The sequence below is a fragment of the Drosophila grimshawi genome, unplaced genomic scaffold, assembly GCF_018153295.1.
Source record: "Drosophila grimshawi isolate 15287-2541.00 unplaced genomic scaffold, ASM1815329v1 contig_1006, whole genome shotgun sequence".
NCBI classification, from domain to species: domain Eukaryota; kingdom Metazoa; phylum Arthropoda; class Insecta; order Diptera; family Drosophilidae; genus Drosophila; species Drosophila grimshawi.
This window is the reverse complement of record NW_025062489.1, coordinates 1,970,056-1,984,933: the sequence shown is the minus strand read 5'-3', so window position 1 is coordinate 1,984,933 and position 14,878 is coordinate 1,970,056. Positions and strand designations below refer to the sequence as shown.

General features: G+C 40.9%; 1 protein-coding gene across 1 annotated transcript; it reads right to left on the bottom strand.

The window, feature by feature from the left end:
* Window positions 1–11,117: 11,117 nt before the first annotated feature.
* Window positions 11,118–12,211, bottom strand: LOC6564846. Its single transcript, XM_001991036.2, has one exon. It carries the CDS (start codon window positions 12,159–12,161, stop codon window positions 11,265–11,267), a length of 897 nt encoding a protein of 298 aa, XP_001991072.2. The 5' UTR covers window positions 12,162–12,211; the 3' UTR covers window positions 11,118–11,264.
* Between the last annotated feature and the right edge of the window lie 2,667 nt (window positions 12,212–14,878).

Below are 14,878 nucleotides of genomic sequence, written 5' to 3'. Positions count from 1 at the left end.
AACTAAACTAGTTATAGATAGTAGCAAGTCCTTAAAGCATCCCAGATAAATATATTTTCAGCTTAACGCACGCAAAATACATTATTAGGTATGGGCTGAGATGGGGAACAATAGATATAATATGTCGCAGTGTATGAAGCCTTCCAATATTTATTAAAACAACACAAGTTTAATTATTATTGATATTAACTTATGTTTGCATATTTGAGCGAAGGATTCCTTAATTATAGTTCGCTGCTATTTCGGAAGCTTTAACTGACTTCACTTTCGATTTCTTGAATAGCCAGCAACCAACGTTGACTGTTAAGCACAGACTGAAAGCGCATAACAAAGTTCCACATTGTTTCTTCTTTTCTTTCTTATTTATTGTTACACATAGTTGCCCCCGCCACCAAGTGGAACGTTTATCTGATCCACAAGATCCGATGCTTAGTCGGTTAGCAGTTATTACGTTCTCTAACGTGAAGTTGATGTTTTCTAAATCGCTTGCCAAACAAGTTCAGATTTGGTCGAGAGGCGCAGCGAAGTTGTGCACACACTTTATGATTGTCCAGTGTGTGTGTGTGTGTGTGTGTGTGTGTGTGTGTGTGTGTGTTGCTGTGTGTGTGTGTGTGTGTGTGTGTTGCTGTGCTGTGATCCAAACACACACACAAAGTCACACAGACACGTTATTTGTTTCGCCCAGGACGCAGATAAAATTAAAATCTCACAAAAACTAAGCAAACAACCAAAAATAAGAAGAAAAAACTTTCACCTTTGCAAAAACTTTTCGTTGTCTGACGGAGAGTTGCGTGTATGCGTGTGTCTGTGTGTGTGTGTGTGTCTGTGTGTGTGTGTGTGTGTGTGTCTGTGTGTTTGTCTTTGCAATACCTTCGAATGTGATTTTGTTAATATTTAAACAAAGGTCGCCGCCAGCATTTTTGTTGTTGTTGCTGTTATTGTCCCTTAGGCCCCACAATTTTTCATCTGGCATTGTCTGCTCAAAAATTTTCGCGCTTGCCTGCTTTTGCCGGGTAGGTGGTTGGGGGAGGATTGGAGGCGGGTGGAGGGGAGTGTCACCTTTTTGTGTGGAGAGCATTTGACGCGGAATGTGTTTTGTTTTAGTTGTTAGTCGCTTTACCTGCTGTTGCTGCCCGATAATGTCCTTTGCTTGTTGTCCTTGTGTCCTGCTGTCGCGCGTCTTTTATAGTTGTTGCCTGATTTGCTGGCACCATTTTCGATGGCATTTTCAGCTTCAGTTCAAAATTGTGCAATGCGTGTTCCGCAAAACGCTTTCATTTCATCCAAATTGTTACAGTTTTGCATCGGAAATAACCTGATATAAATTCTTTGCCCATCCAAAGTTGCACAGGACATAGATACAAATGAAAATGAGATGGGTTTGTCAAAAAGACAAGCAAACTCGAATTTTTATACTAATCAAGTATATATATATATATATATATATGAATATATTTATATAAATATATATGTTATGGGGTCTGGTAGGATTCCTTCTTATTATTTCATACTTTTGCATAACCTTTATTGACATTTTTAATGCAATATAATTGGAGTTGTTCCGATTGGAATAAGTTCTATTTACCATATCAGGTTTCATTAGCGATTCAGTTTGATGGAATGTGAGTGGGAATCGTGTGATATTCGTTTTTGTTTGTCCAACTGCCTTTGTCTTCACATCTTTATTCTCTGTCTCTCTCTCCCAGCCTCTCTCGCCCTCTCTCCTTCTCTCTCTCTCTCTCTCTCCTACTCTGTCCTTGTGGTGCGTCATTTGGCTTGGCTTTTATTATTATTATTTTTACGAGCGCGCGTTTTCTCTTCTTTCATTCTGTCGTTTTCCTTTTGCTTATTTTTGTCACAATATAATGGAATTTATTTTATGGCCAACAGGTAGAAAATTTGTTGTCCTCCTGCGTTTGGCTAATTTCGCTTTTACTATTGCTACCCAGCCAAGGGCCAGGGGCCAAGGGGTCAAGGGCCCAAAAAACATCGTATATAAGTATAAGTACGACCATAATGTCGGCCATATGGTTTTTTTTTTGCTCGTTTTCCTTTTTCTTTGTCTTGGCGGAGGTGGATAGTGGCGGGAAGGGAAGAGGGGTCGCTGGCCCTTATGCTGCAATATTTTTTAATGCCCCAGTCGGGGCAGCAACATCCACATAAACATCAACAGCAACAACATCGACGACAACAACAATAATAATTACATTGAAAACATTGCGACATCCGAAGACAATTAAAATTTATTCAACGCCCTTAAGAGCGTGACTGGAGAGAAAATATCAACATAAATATGTAATAAGCAACATTGAGACGAGACCCCAAAAGACCTTTTCCCTCAACGACCCAACTTCCCACCTCCCCACGCCCCCTCTGTGCAGCGGTGAGCATTATGCGATTTACATTAGCCTGTTAATACAATTAAAAAGTCAGCTAAGACATCGCTGACCAGTCCTTAGCCGCCACAATGAATCTTAGACCCACCTGTCAGCGACAACAACAACAACCGAAATATGAAAAAAATAATATAAAATTAAAAATGCTTTTATTTTGGGCTCCTATGGGTCTGTTCTATTTATGGGGGTCCTTTCAAGGCGATGAGGCAGCAAACAATTAGTTAAAGCCGCAGCTTAAATATAATATAGCCTGGCAGAGATTTACTTTGAATTTATATTTTCAATTCACGTTGTTTGTATTTGAAGTACGGAATTAAATAAAATTGCGTTTCTTAACCGATAGCTATGAAATGCCCACAAATAATCAATATTATGTATTTTCCTGCTCAAAAAGACGGATGGACAGATGAACATGGCTAGATTGACTCGGTTGATGATTCTGCATAAGAATATATATAAGGATCACAACAGCTGGACCCATATTTCAAGATGCGAATCCGTTTAAGACGCCATTTGGTTTTCATATTTTGTCTACGTTTTGGTTTTTTGTGACTTGTCACAATTTAACTTTTATGCTCGACTCATCTGTGTCTTAAGTTCGTCAACTTTGTGTCACCTTTGTGAACTGTTTTCCCATCCGCCCACACCCACTTTCGCTTTCTATCTCTATCTCTCTCTCTCTCTCTCTCTCTCTCTTTATCTTGCTCTCCACACACTCGTCGTCGCTGAAAATCTCAGCCTTGCCTGTGGCCCCAAAATAAACAACAAGTTGAAAATACTTTGCATTTATGCAACAAATGCGAGACGGTCTGGCCAAAGCAGCTAGCTGAAATACACACAACGCAAAAACCACACCTCCCGCCCCCCACTGCCTCGGAGAGGTGACATGTACGCGAACTCAACCGATCCCGGCCAGGCACAAAGCTTTCCCATAAATCATTTTGGTGCCGCGTTGCCGCAGAATGACACACGTTTGGACAGGATGCCCATTCCAATCGCCGGTCTCCGGTCCCCTGTCCCCATGCCCCTTGCCCCTTGCCCCATGAACCATGCCCCCATGCCACATGCCCCTTATTCAGCAACCAGTTTACCAGTTACCGCTGCTCATTCGGCCAGCAGGTGGCACAGCAAGCTGTCACATCAGGCTTATACACCCATCCCACCTCACCCCACCCCACCCACTTCTTGTCACCCTCTCTCTCTCTCTCTCTCTCTCTGTTGTTTACAGTTTTTGGGGCTCACAAATTGTTTTGGCTAGCGAGGATTCAACAAATTGGAAAGTGTTCACAAGTAACCGCGCACGTGCCACTAAATTCCAACCCAGAACGCTGCCGCACCGCCCACTCATCGCTCATGGTGTTGGTCATGGCCATGTCCGCAGCCATTTAATAATAAAAAATTTGAACAAAAGTTTTCGGCGGCTTTTCGGTGAGCTCTCCATTATTTATATAAAAATTCAAATTAAATAAGATTAATTTGGGCACCCCAACTCTAACTCTGACTGTGACTCTGGCTGTAGCTGCTGCTCAACAGCTCTCCAAAAATCCAGAACACTCCTTACCACTCACTCCCCAGTCCACTCCAATCCATTCCAGTCCGGTGCCAACTTTACGGCAACAAAGTGTACTGCAGCAGCAGTAGCAGCAGCAGCAGCAGCAGCACCAGCAGCAGCAGTCACAGTTATGGCATTGACTTTGACATCAAGTGGCATGCCAGTTATTGTTGCTGTTGTGCGCGTGATTTTGGTCACTTTGAGGCAACTTTTGCATAATTCCACTCAGCGCCCACTTGAAGATGACTAATGATGCTGCCTGGCAGCCTGCATGGCCTGCCTGCCTGTGTGCAAGCGAGATAGCCATATGCCGCAAATATGTCACATTTGTCTAGTGACAGACAGCCGCAGTTGATGACTACTTCAAAGTTTTACACATATACACATAGAGAGAGAGAGAGAGAGAGAGAGAGAGAGAGAGAGACAGAGATAGGGGCGATGATTTTTCTAACCTGTCATCTGCACTACACAAAAAGACAAAACGCAATCCACGGCGCTAATTGACTGACAAAACTAGGCCCATTGCCTGCAGCTATTTCCTCTATATGGTTTCCACGGTATTTCGCCAAAAAGCCAACAAAAAAAAAAATAATAATAATAATTCCAATTGTAGGCTGCAAGCTAATGAATCAAATATGAGAACCAGAACCATTTCGACCTTACTTTGCGCAACAAATTCTTTAATATCTGGGAATAAAATACAAAAGGTTTCACAAATGATTCTTTTTCCTTTAGTTTTCCATAAAATGTTTCAACTGATTGACTGATGTAAATGTATTATTGAAATGAACTTAAGTAAGTAACAGAATCGAATATATATTTCGAAATTGGCGTATCGAAAGTGGTTTGCATTTTAGAAATGTAGCTAAATCGAGTTAGGTCTAAAAATGGTCTGCAACATTTGTGATTGATGGCCAAAATGCGAAAAATATTGCGACAAATCAAATTTTGAAATCGGGCTTGGTGGTTGGCGGTGCGGTCGAGGGAAGGAAGTATTGCGGGAAAATGCAGCTAAAATTCAGAAATATGCATAGAGGAAGGTAAGAAGAGGGTTTGGGGCAATGTTGGAATGAATAACGGCAAGCTCTCGGCTGCAATTAGTAACAGCCTGCTGAATGCGAGGCCAGGTGGCACCAGCTCCATTTTGGTGTCAAGTTTGTTCGCTAATGAACAACAAACTTGAACAACTTGAACAACTTGAACAACTTTAAGAACTGTGGGGATGTTGCCAAAGAAGATAAGGGAGAAAAGTAGAAGAACAAGCCGTAACGAAAAATATCCACAATAAGGCTGCGAAATGAAATTAAATGAAATGCAATTAAAAACAATCAAATGCAAGTTGGCCAAGTGATTTTTATTTTCTTTCTTGTTTTCAGCGGAACACGCAAATTAGCAGCAGCAAGTAAAACGAAGCACAATTTGAACTTTAATGAAAATTTGTAGCTGAACTGCAGCGGTATCAAAATCAGAATCCGATTCAAAACCATCACCGTAAACTTGGACATGCAAATGCTGCTGGATGCATTTATGCAGGGGGTGGGGGGAGGGAGCCCACCTTACCACGTTACCACGTTAGAGAGGATGCCTCAGGTAACACATAAAAATTCAGCACAACGATTGGATTCGCATCAGCGAAACGGATTACTGAAGCCACCTGAAGGCTAACGGTCCAAGTCCGTGGGCGTTGGCGATGGGCGTGGCAGGCGACGGCTGCAATTTTCGATAAATTCGTTGCGGAAGAGATGTCACAGCCGGCAGCGGGGTTGATGATGGGAGCAGCCGCAGCAGTGGATAAGTATTTCATTCATTTCCATAATTTTAATAAAATTGAAGAAAAATATTCAAGGCGCTCTCTTGCCAAGCAAAAAATAAATGAAAAATACCAAAAAAAAAAACACAAAAATCCAAATGGAAAACCAGAAAAAAATAAGCACTCGCTGGGCCCAGCACAGTGGTTCCAAATGCAGATTTTGGTTTACCAACCAAAAGTGATTGTTGCCAATCGATTATCGACTGTCGAGAGATGGAACTATTCACAAATTATAGAAATTTACGGAAGCTGCTTAATTTATATATTCATGCATGTGAATAAATTCATATATTATTTAGCATATTGAAGCAAAGAAGACTCGTGAAATAAGAGCGAGCAATTCGGTAACAGTTATCGATATCGATGGTGACTGCCCAGCTATATTGATATTGAGCACACAGTGCTCTTTACGTATGCCGCTGTAGCTTTTGCTCTAGCTTCTCTGCGTCGTTTTTTATTTTTATTTGCCCGAACTCCTCCCTCCCCCTCCTCCACCTCCCCCCACCCCACCATCTACCTGTCCTGTCCTGCTTCTTGCCTTCAGCGGGCATGTTGCTATGCATGTGGCGCCACATTTACCTACAAATCCAGATCCATTGCTTTCACCAAACCGAGCAACTGGTTACCATCAACTGGCTACCCCCTCCTCCTCTCTGGGCAACTCATTCGCCCCCCGCCCCTTCCCCTTCCCCACCCTGTCTTACCACATCGCTCCTAGCCTCGACGTATATGGAATTGTGCGCGCGCCCTGACAACCAAATGACATAATTCAGTTGCTGGCAAAGTTTTGACTGATGCTGATGCTGCCAAACGATGTCCTTGTTCTGCTGCTGCAGCTCCTGCTCCTACTATTGCTCCTGCTTCTGCTGTTGTTGTTGTTGTTGTCGTATGGCAGAGTTGAATGTTGAATTTTGATGTTCGTTGATTGCCATCACCCATCTGCACACTTGTTTTCGAAGATATGTCACCAGGTGTAGCTGCGCATTTAATCCGACCCAAAGTCGCAGCATCAACAGCCAAACAAATGTCAGGCGTCAGTGTTTCACATGGACCACGGCCGGGCCATGGATTGCCCGCCAGAGGCACTTGTAAAAGTCAAAAGTCGAATGGAAGCGAAAACAACAAATGAAGCTTGTGTAACATGTGCTGACTGCCTGCCTGTCTGCCCGCCTGCCCGCCTGCCTGCCTGCCTGCTGCTGCGGTTTGCCTCTGTCCACAATGGAAATGACTTTCACTTGAACTTACTCGTGTGTCATGTGTCATGTAACTCATACGCCGCGTGGGCCAATAAAAATAGCAAACACCAGTGCTGAAATTAAAATGCAAAGTTCAGTTGCTTTTTCTTAACGGCTGCAGAGCATCACAACCATTGAATATCTTTGTTGTTGTGGCCTGAAAATTACCGAGAATAAAATAAATATGAAATACATATACTAATATCTAGGATGTCTTCTTCTACATTGCTACCCAATGTTATACTCATGGGTAATATTTAGATAATCAACTCTATGAATCGATATTAAGAACTATATACTCTGTTGTCACTGAAGGATAAAAAGAATATCAGTTCAACGACACTAATTGGCTGTCTTTTCTTTCTGTCTGTCTGTCTGTCTGGCTTTTATTATGATTTCATAATTATGTTACCAAAATGTAGCTCTAAAAACCATAACAACCATACTTGGTATGTAGGACTAATTTAAATGCACCTATTCTTAGGGACGAAATCAGCAAAATATTAAAGAGATACTGAAAGCCTTTAAAAATTAATCAAAAGCAGAATGAATATTAAGCACATTGATTTAAATTAAATGTAACAAATTAGTTAAATGACATACAAAAAATTGCAGTATATTGGTTGGCTTACCGCAGTAGAATAAATCACAGTCATAGAAATCTCTGATAGATAGCAAATGAAAAGCAGAAAAAAAAAAATAAATAAATATATGAATATATAAATATTTGATTATTCGCATATTTCTCTTACAAAGTACATTAAATACAAACAAACATCTTGTAAATACACAGAACGAAAGCATCAACTACAATTTTAACAGAAACCAATAAATATCTTAGGCTCGCCAAGGATTATATTTTAATCCAGAATGTTAAATAATATTATGTGTTTGTAAGTTTTAAATAAATTGTGTTTATATGTTTTCTTTTGCACGACTGGCTTTCAACTGAATATTCAATATTTTTGTATTGAAAATGAGGTTTTTTTTTACTTTGATACCGAAGGTATCATAGTATATTGCTTTTTTGCAATGTCTGAATGAACGCAACTTTATTCGACCCCCTTAGAGATAGAGCCTTGAAGCTTGTACAAATTGGAGTGGAGACAAGAAAATCGACAATTGCAATCGATAATTGCAATCGATAAGGCCTCATATCTCCCTCCGATTGGTCGGTTGTTGGCGATATCACACAATTTAAAAGCTAGAGTCACCAAATTTAAGAGTTATATTGCTAGTAACACCCCTCAAAATTCCAGAAAAAAATGTATGACCACGCCCACTCCCGCCCTTCTCATTATTTTATTTTTGCAATATTTACATTCTGGTTATTAAAAACCTATTAAAACAGCAAAAATAATATATAATGTATTATTCATAGTTTTTAATATATTTTTTTTAAATTTTAAATAACGCTGGACTTGGTTCATTTCATTGAAATGAAATCTTACAATTTTCAGCAGCCAGAATTTGTGTGCAACAGTTTTGTGTAGCAACAGAGTAGTGAAGCAGTCGGCTGCTCCGCGTTCCCATTGTTGCCGCCTAAATGCGATGGGCACTGAATATGGCAAATCGTGAGACATTTGGAGAGGGCAACCAGCCTTACCCTGGCCACATTACACGCATTTGAGCCCGTCTCCTGTATGCTCGGCCAGCACACATTTAAAGTTAACACACACACGCGCGTAACCCTAACTCGGGTCAAGGTTAGCTCAGCATTGGCCCCTCTTTTATTTGCTCTTGTGGGCGTGGCAGAGTTTTATATTTATGACCACTACGTGTTCTAATGGGTGTGTTGCTTTCTGGTTTTCCATCTTTTTTTTTTGTTTTTTTGTTCAAGGTTTGTTTTTGGTTGTGTTTTGCATTTTAAGGGCCAAAGCGACAACATAAAACAGTCGTCAAATTTATTAAGTGACATTGCTGCCAAAACAAAAAAAAAAAAAAACAGCAGCATAAAAAAAGACATTTATTGGACAAACACACACATACACTCGCACACACACACTACCACTCCAAAATTAGAGCGAAATAGTAGGCAAGAGGGAGGGCGGGTGAGTAAAAGCGAACGAAAAACTCATTTCAAGTTAATTAGACAGCTCGGGAAAGCGGCACACGGTAAAATAAATATATATATTTACATTTATATACATAAAAAAAAAAAATATATATATATATGAATGTATATGATAAACTCGGCAGCGACCATATTTATGTTAGCCTGGCCAACAAAAATTTTTTAAAAAAGTGACAGAAAATACGACTGAAAGGCATACAAAAAAACAAAGTGTGTCTTAAGTACAACGAAGATGACATACCTTAAGAAACTGCTCTCATCTAAATTTCGCTAGGTATACGAAAACCGAATGATTGTTCCCATGGCAGATCTATGATAATATAATCCCATGCTGATGGTGCTTATTTCAAATCTGAATAAGCAAAAGAGTTGTTGCGACATTAAATCGTCTTCGACCAATATGATATAGTAGCCCGATCTGGCTATATATATGCACTGCGTGCAGAAGAAATTTAAACATAAAAAACGCAAGTGGCCAAATCGAATCGGCGGAGGACTTGATGCTGATCATGGATATATACTTTTATCATATACACTTTGTGGGGTGGCAGAGGTCTCCAGCAATGCGTTACAAACTTGACGGCATAATTAAAATACCCTCTGCGAATGCGAAACAAAAAATAGAAACAAGAGCCTAATGAAATTGTTGGCTAAATTACTCTGGCTATAAATTAAATATTAATTAATAGGCCCGTCTCTCTGCCTGCCTGCCTGCCTGCCTGCCTGCCTGTCCGCCTATCTGCTGTCTGATGTCTGAAGGGACTCGCTTCGAGGATGCTGTCGCAGAGCGCGTCGCAGCGTTAAATTTGCATTTTCTAATTGGCCATCAGGTCGTATGATTGTTACAATGCTTGTCACGCCTAGCACTCCCCTTCAGCCGCTGCTAGTTGCTAAATTGCATTTTGTTTCTTTTACTCGCCTTATTGACCATATTTTGCTGGCATTTCATTTCGGTACAACTTGTGGGCCAAGTTTCAATCACATTAGCCAAAGTCACAAAACTCGCTGAAAGCAAAAGCAAAACAGAATCCACCAATCTCTCTCCCTCTCTCTCTCTCTCTCTCCCTCTCTTGCTCTCTCTCTCACACTTTCCTTATGTTATTTGCTCAGTTTGCTCACTAATTGCTTTGAAACTGTTTTCATTTTTAGTTACCTCACCCAACCCTCCATTTGCTCCGCTGGACAATTCGATTTGACGCAATGGTTTTCCTCGGATTTCCCCCACTCCCGCTCCCCAGTGACCCCATCAATCAGTCCCCCAAACATCGCTTAAGTGCACATTGTTTCATTGGCTATTAGCCACCTGACAGTTATATGAAATTAACAGCAGTCCACTTAAATAGTAAAAAGCTCAATGACATTTCACTTTGATCGATTGCACAGTAAACACTGTAGCCAGAATCTCGAATGAAGCAGTTTGTTAAAGTGTGTGTGTGCATATATATAAGAGAGTATACTACATATAAGGAAGAAGAATAGGTTGATCACGAATGGATACGTTTTTCAGCTCATCTCCTGCAATATACGACTTAAAGATACTCTGTACTCTCAGGGGTGGCTGCCCAATAAGTAAACCATCTTAATACTGTTTAGTGAATAAGCTCGGAATCGGAATTAACTCTCTAGTGGAGCACAGCAAAAATCACAATTTATCTGGGTATCATTCTTGCTCACACAATTAAAAAAAGCCCAAAGTAAAATGAACTCAAATATTATGCTAGGCGCATTATATCACAAATATCTCAAATTCAGAAAGAAATGATGACTTCTCTTGGAGGGAGACAAGAAATAACGACTAATTAACTAAACCCTTTCATTCTTAACAAAAATTATACATTTCAGCTGTAATTCGATATTGAATATGCTTAAATAAGTGCAAATCATTCTTAGGGGAGAACATCTGGAGCTTACTTACTATAAGTTTCAAACTTTGGAGTTGTTAATATCAGAAGAAAAAGTCGACATTCTTGGCAAATACGATAGATACATGATCGAACTGAAAGAGGTCTTAATAAATATAGCAAATCTCACAATATTTATTAACATATTTGCTTATTTATTTATCTTGTAGCAGCAGCAAACTAATGGATTTGGTTAATCGAAACAATAGCAATATGTTTTCGTAATTCATGTTTGTGTCTTTAATTATTTGTGTTTTTTTTTAGTTTATCAGTGCATCAATGCCTGCGGCTACAGCTCATGGATGTTCGCCCTGCTCGAGCTTGTCAGTTTGGGCTCCAGCAGCAGCAGCAGCAGCAGCTTCTTCTCCTTCTTTTGCTGGACGTTGCAATTTCCAGGGATAGACCCCACCACCCAGACGCTGGAGCAGTTCACCCTTGGGCACGGGTCGCATCGGCATCGAGAATCCCAGAAGCGCCTTTTGCCTAAGCATGCTGCCGATTTTGAGTTCGCTGTTGAAGGCATTGTACAGCTCGATCTTCTTGCGGGCAACAAGCTCCATGGTCGGCCAGTCGATGCCCTGGCAAATGCAATTGTCGTGCCAAAAATCAAACTCCTCGCGTGTGAATGCCATGTTCGAGATGTCGTTCAGCTCATGACTCACGCACAGATTCTCGTAGCGCAGATGGAGCACAATGTTGGTGGCTGTTTTCCCCACATAGTAGCCCAAAGGCAGCTCGGCCACGTTGAAGATCTGGGCCATGCGATGCTCGGGAGGCACATTAGCCCCATTGATGTTGACGCGCACAAAGCAGCTCTGCACCGCCTGGTCGAATCTGCTGCTGCTGTGCAACAGCTGCTCAATGCGATGTCGCGTCAGACGCAATGCATCAAGTTGGTCCAGTGTCTGCACCGGCTGACCCGACGTCGTCAATGTACCCAATATCCCCAATGTCGCCATCTTATCATCGGCATCGTTATCATCACTGGAGCCCTGGGCTCTCAAATGCCGCAGCTCGCGCACAATCTCCCATTTGGGACGACGACGCAGCTGCGGCTCATTTGGCGGAACTTTGCGCGATAGCGGTTGCATAAACTGCGGCAAGTCGAAATCCATTCTGTCTGAGCGCGGCAAGCTGCTCTTCAAGTTGGAGCTGTGCCCCTGCCTGCGATTGGCTTTTGACATTTCAGACATCACTTGCAGCTGGCCCCGATGCTCCAACTCTCTCTCTATATGGATATCTAGATCTATATATATATATGCATATATATTTTGTGTTTGTTCTACGAAGTGTCTACTACTGACTATTCCCCCCCGTCACCTGACACGCCTACTCCGAGCACTCAGCCTTCAGTAGCAGTTATTAGTTCGGAATTTCAATTACTTTTGACTGGCGGCCAAGTGGAGAGCGTCAACTAAATAGTTTTGCCCAAATGAGGCATATTTGTTTCTAGAGCGTCAATAATATTTTCAATACTTTAATAATTTCAGCAACATTGAACATTGTTTATTATTATTTACTTTAAATTAAAGAAGTTAAAACTATCGATTCTCGACTATCATCTAAAACATCTCTTTGCACCGTAAAGAATATATATATTCTTGATCAGCAGCCATAGTCGATTTGAAAGTGCCGATCTCATTTAATTTGATCGATAACTTCAACCGTTTCCCCAATATCGATAGAAACCGATTACCAATGACAGCTGAGCTCAGAGTATCTGCTTGTCGAGCTCTCACAATTAGAGCTTTTTTGCTTGTCGCCTTTTTGGTGTTTCTGAATGCATTTAATGATAACTCCCACCCAGTCGAAACTTTCTCTTTATATCCCCCTCTCTTTCTCTCTCTGTGTGTCTCTCTCTCCCTCTCTCTCTCTCTCTCTCTCTCTCTCTCTCTTTCTCTCTGTCTTTGTCTTTCTCCCTTTTTCATTCTTTCGTGGGAAGTGTGAGCCATAAATGCCAGCCAACTATTAAATTTATATTAATTTGGTTTATTTTATTTTTCTTTCTTATTTTTTGGCAACAATTACTTGGCATATGCGCCTCTCTGGCAGCCCATTGAGAGAGACAAGGAGAAAGAGAGAGAGAGAGAAGAAGAGTAGGAGAGAGAAATAGAGATAGAGAGGGAAGTGTTTGTTAGAGTGGTATGCCCATTTGGAGCATTTGCCATTAAATTGGCAAAAGATTTATGGCACAATTGCTTTAATTACAGTTGCAGCTAATTGTATGCAGCCCAGGACGCAGATGCTCTAGACGCAACATCCTTACGCCTCCAAAAGTCTGCCCCACCCTACTCTGCCCCACTTCGCTACTTCTGGTCTGCTGGCAGTGCGCCTAGGCAAAGTCGGGAACCTATGGATGCTTTGTCAGTGAGTCTGCATAAATAACACGTGAATGTGAATTTTGGAGATGCTGGGGAGGTAAGAACGGTTGTTCAAACGCATTAAAAATGCTGCTCACGCATTGATTCGAACCTGCCTTAGACAAAAACCTTAGACAAGCAACTCCAGGTCGCCCACACACTTAAGGGCAAACACGCTTATGCAAGCGCAGTCCTCATCATCATCATCATCATCATCATCATCATTATTATCCATCCACATATCATCCATAGTGGTACGCCGTCGATGAGTTGGCCAAAACTCAAATTGCCTCGATGACTTCGATTCATTCTGTTTGTGTATGTGTGTATGTGTATATGTGTGTATCGATGTGTGTGAGTGCCTGAGTTTTTTTTTTGGATTTTGGCTCTATGATAAATTTATATATTAATTTTATTGAAGAAAGTTGCGAACCACCTATGTGAAAGCGTAGAACTGTGGCACGATTCTCGAAAGGATTCCAACGGAGACTCCTTGCGAATACTGTCTCGGTGTCATTGAATCACGTACCACACGAATGCTCATTCACATTTTTTTCTTTACATGATAGAGCATCAGGGTGTACGCATAAGTGAGTCTGGCTGAAATTTTAGCATATTTATGCGACTCAATGGTTTAAAGACACCAGATAGAGTTCCATGACACAAAAGAAACAAGAAATCGAATTTTGAAAAGAAATTTGGGATGAATATATTCTTGGCTTATAAATGCAAAGTTTATGATTTTCGATTGCAAAACCGAGAAGAAGATAAACAGCACCTTTTCAGATAATACACTCAACAGACATAAGGATCTCAACTAAATGGAAACTGATGTTGAAAGAGAGATGAAAAATTAAGAGGGGCTTACAAAAATCAAGAGCTTTCTGAAACTGCTAAAGAAAGAAGGCTAACAAAGCTAAAAGAGAGAGAGAGAGAGACAGAGAGAGAGAGAGAATTCTGCACAACTCATAGGGCTGACATATTCCTGAGTTGAGACCAGAGTTGCTGAATTGTTTTACGATAACTTTGTATGATGTCAAATTGAATTTGCAGAATTTTCCAGTTCATTTACTTTCCCCTCGCACAATGCGATTCACAAAAAAGAAAGTATACAAAATAGGAGGCGCATTTGGAGAATGTCTCAATAAACCTCTCTCTCTCTCTCCCACTCGGTTCATTCTCTCTTTAGATTCTACCGCGTACCTTGGTCTTTTACAACAATTACCCTTCGATATTATAATATTGTCAACATTGCGCGTACATTTGGTGTAACTAATTAATACAGTTTGAGTAATTTCATAACGCGTCTCAGTTTTATTTAATACTTCCAACGCAATGAAGATGCGGGCAACGACTTATTTGAAGATCCACTCCGAATAATTAATCACGTTCTCCCTAATAATTGCTCCCAGCAGTTGGTTTTCTTGTCCTTCATTTTGTACATAGACAAGCTTGTATGGACACCGAGTAAAGAATACATCGAAATTTGACACTGCACTCACAGCAAAAAGGAAACAACTTCATACAGCTGCGGACAAAATAATAGTGCA